Source organism: Monoraphidium neglectum, assembly GCF_000611645.1.
Source record: "Monoraphidium neglectum strain SAG 48.87 unplaced genomic scaffold scaffold05133, whole genome shotgun sequence".
NCBI lineage: Eukaryota > Viridiplantae > Chlorophyta > Chlorophyceae > Sphaeropleales > Selenastraceae > Monoraphidium > Monoraphidium neglectum.
Genome location: NW_014008497.1, coordinates 1 through 924, shown reverse-complemented (window position 1 = coordinate 924; position 924 = coordinate 1). Strand labels below are relative to the sequence as shown.

General features: G+C 64.7%; 1 protein-coding gene across 1 annotated transcript; it reads right to left on the bottom strand.

Annotated features, from left to right (window-relative positions):
* Window positions 1-387: 387 nt before the first annotated feature.
* MNEG_15214 (Glucose-1-phosphate adenylyltransferase) lies at window positions 388-905 on the bottom strand (the record flags this gene model as incomplete). Its single annotated transcript, XM_014036314.1, has 2 exons — window positions 388-443; window positions 779-905. The coding sequence occupies 2 exons, from the start codon at window positions 903-905 to the stop codon at window positions 388-390; spliced, it is 183 nt and encodes a 60-aa protein (XP_013891768.1).
* Window positions 906-924: the final 19 nt, after the last annotated feature.

Below are 924 nucleotides of genomic sequence, written 5' to 3'. Positions count from 1 at the left end.
AGCAGCAGCAGCAGCAGCAGCAGCAGCAGCAGCAGCTGCAGTGGCGGCTGCAGTGGCAGCAGCAAGGGCAGTGTCGCCAGCATCAGCAGCGCGCGGCAGCGTAGGCCGCGCCAGCTGCGACAGCCAGCAGCAGCAGCTGCCGTCGGCACGGCCCAGGGCCGCTCACCGTTGAGGAAGGAGTATGCGCGTGACAGGTGCCGGTTGAGGCTGGTGGAGTTGTACTGCGCCAACACATAGATGTGGTTCAAGCCTGGTTGTGTCGATATGGGAGGAAGAAGTGCGTGTGGGAGGGGAGGAACGGGAGTGTGAAGGGGGGGGAGGGAGAGGGAGCCTCGCGCACACACACAAACAGACACACACCACCGTGCGTTAGGAGGAGGCGCATGCTCACAGCGGCGCGCGTCGCAGGGTGCGGGATGGCGCGCGCCTGTTGCAGCGCATTGCTGAGTGGCAAGCACGAGCGGCAAGGCCGCAGCGTGGTGGGCCCCAGCAGATGACATGTGCTCGCAGCGCAGCAACCGCGAGCGGTGCGACTCAAACACGCGCACGGCAGCCAGACCGCATTGAGGACGACAACCAATCAGCAGCGGCGGCAGCAGCAGCAGCAGCAGCAGCATTGCCATCGTGTCCTTGCTCCCACAGCGCGCATGCCGCGCCCACGTCGGCCATGAAGACAGGGCTGCGGAGCCGCAACACGCAGGGCCCCAACGCAAACACAAGAAAAAGTCTTGGTCTTAAGTAGTTGCATTTGATAGCGAGGGCCAAGACCCAAGCTCACCGCTATTGATGCAGTTGCTGATCGGGATGTCGATCAGCCTGAACAGCCCCGCAAACGGCACCGCCGGCTCAGCCCTGACGTCGGTCAGCGGCCGCAGCTCGTTGCCTGGGCCGCCGCCCAGAATCATCACTTGGAAGGGGGAGGGG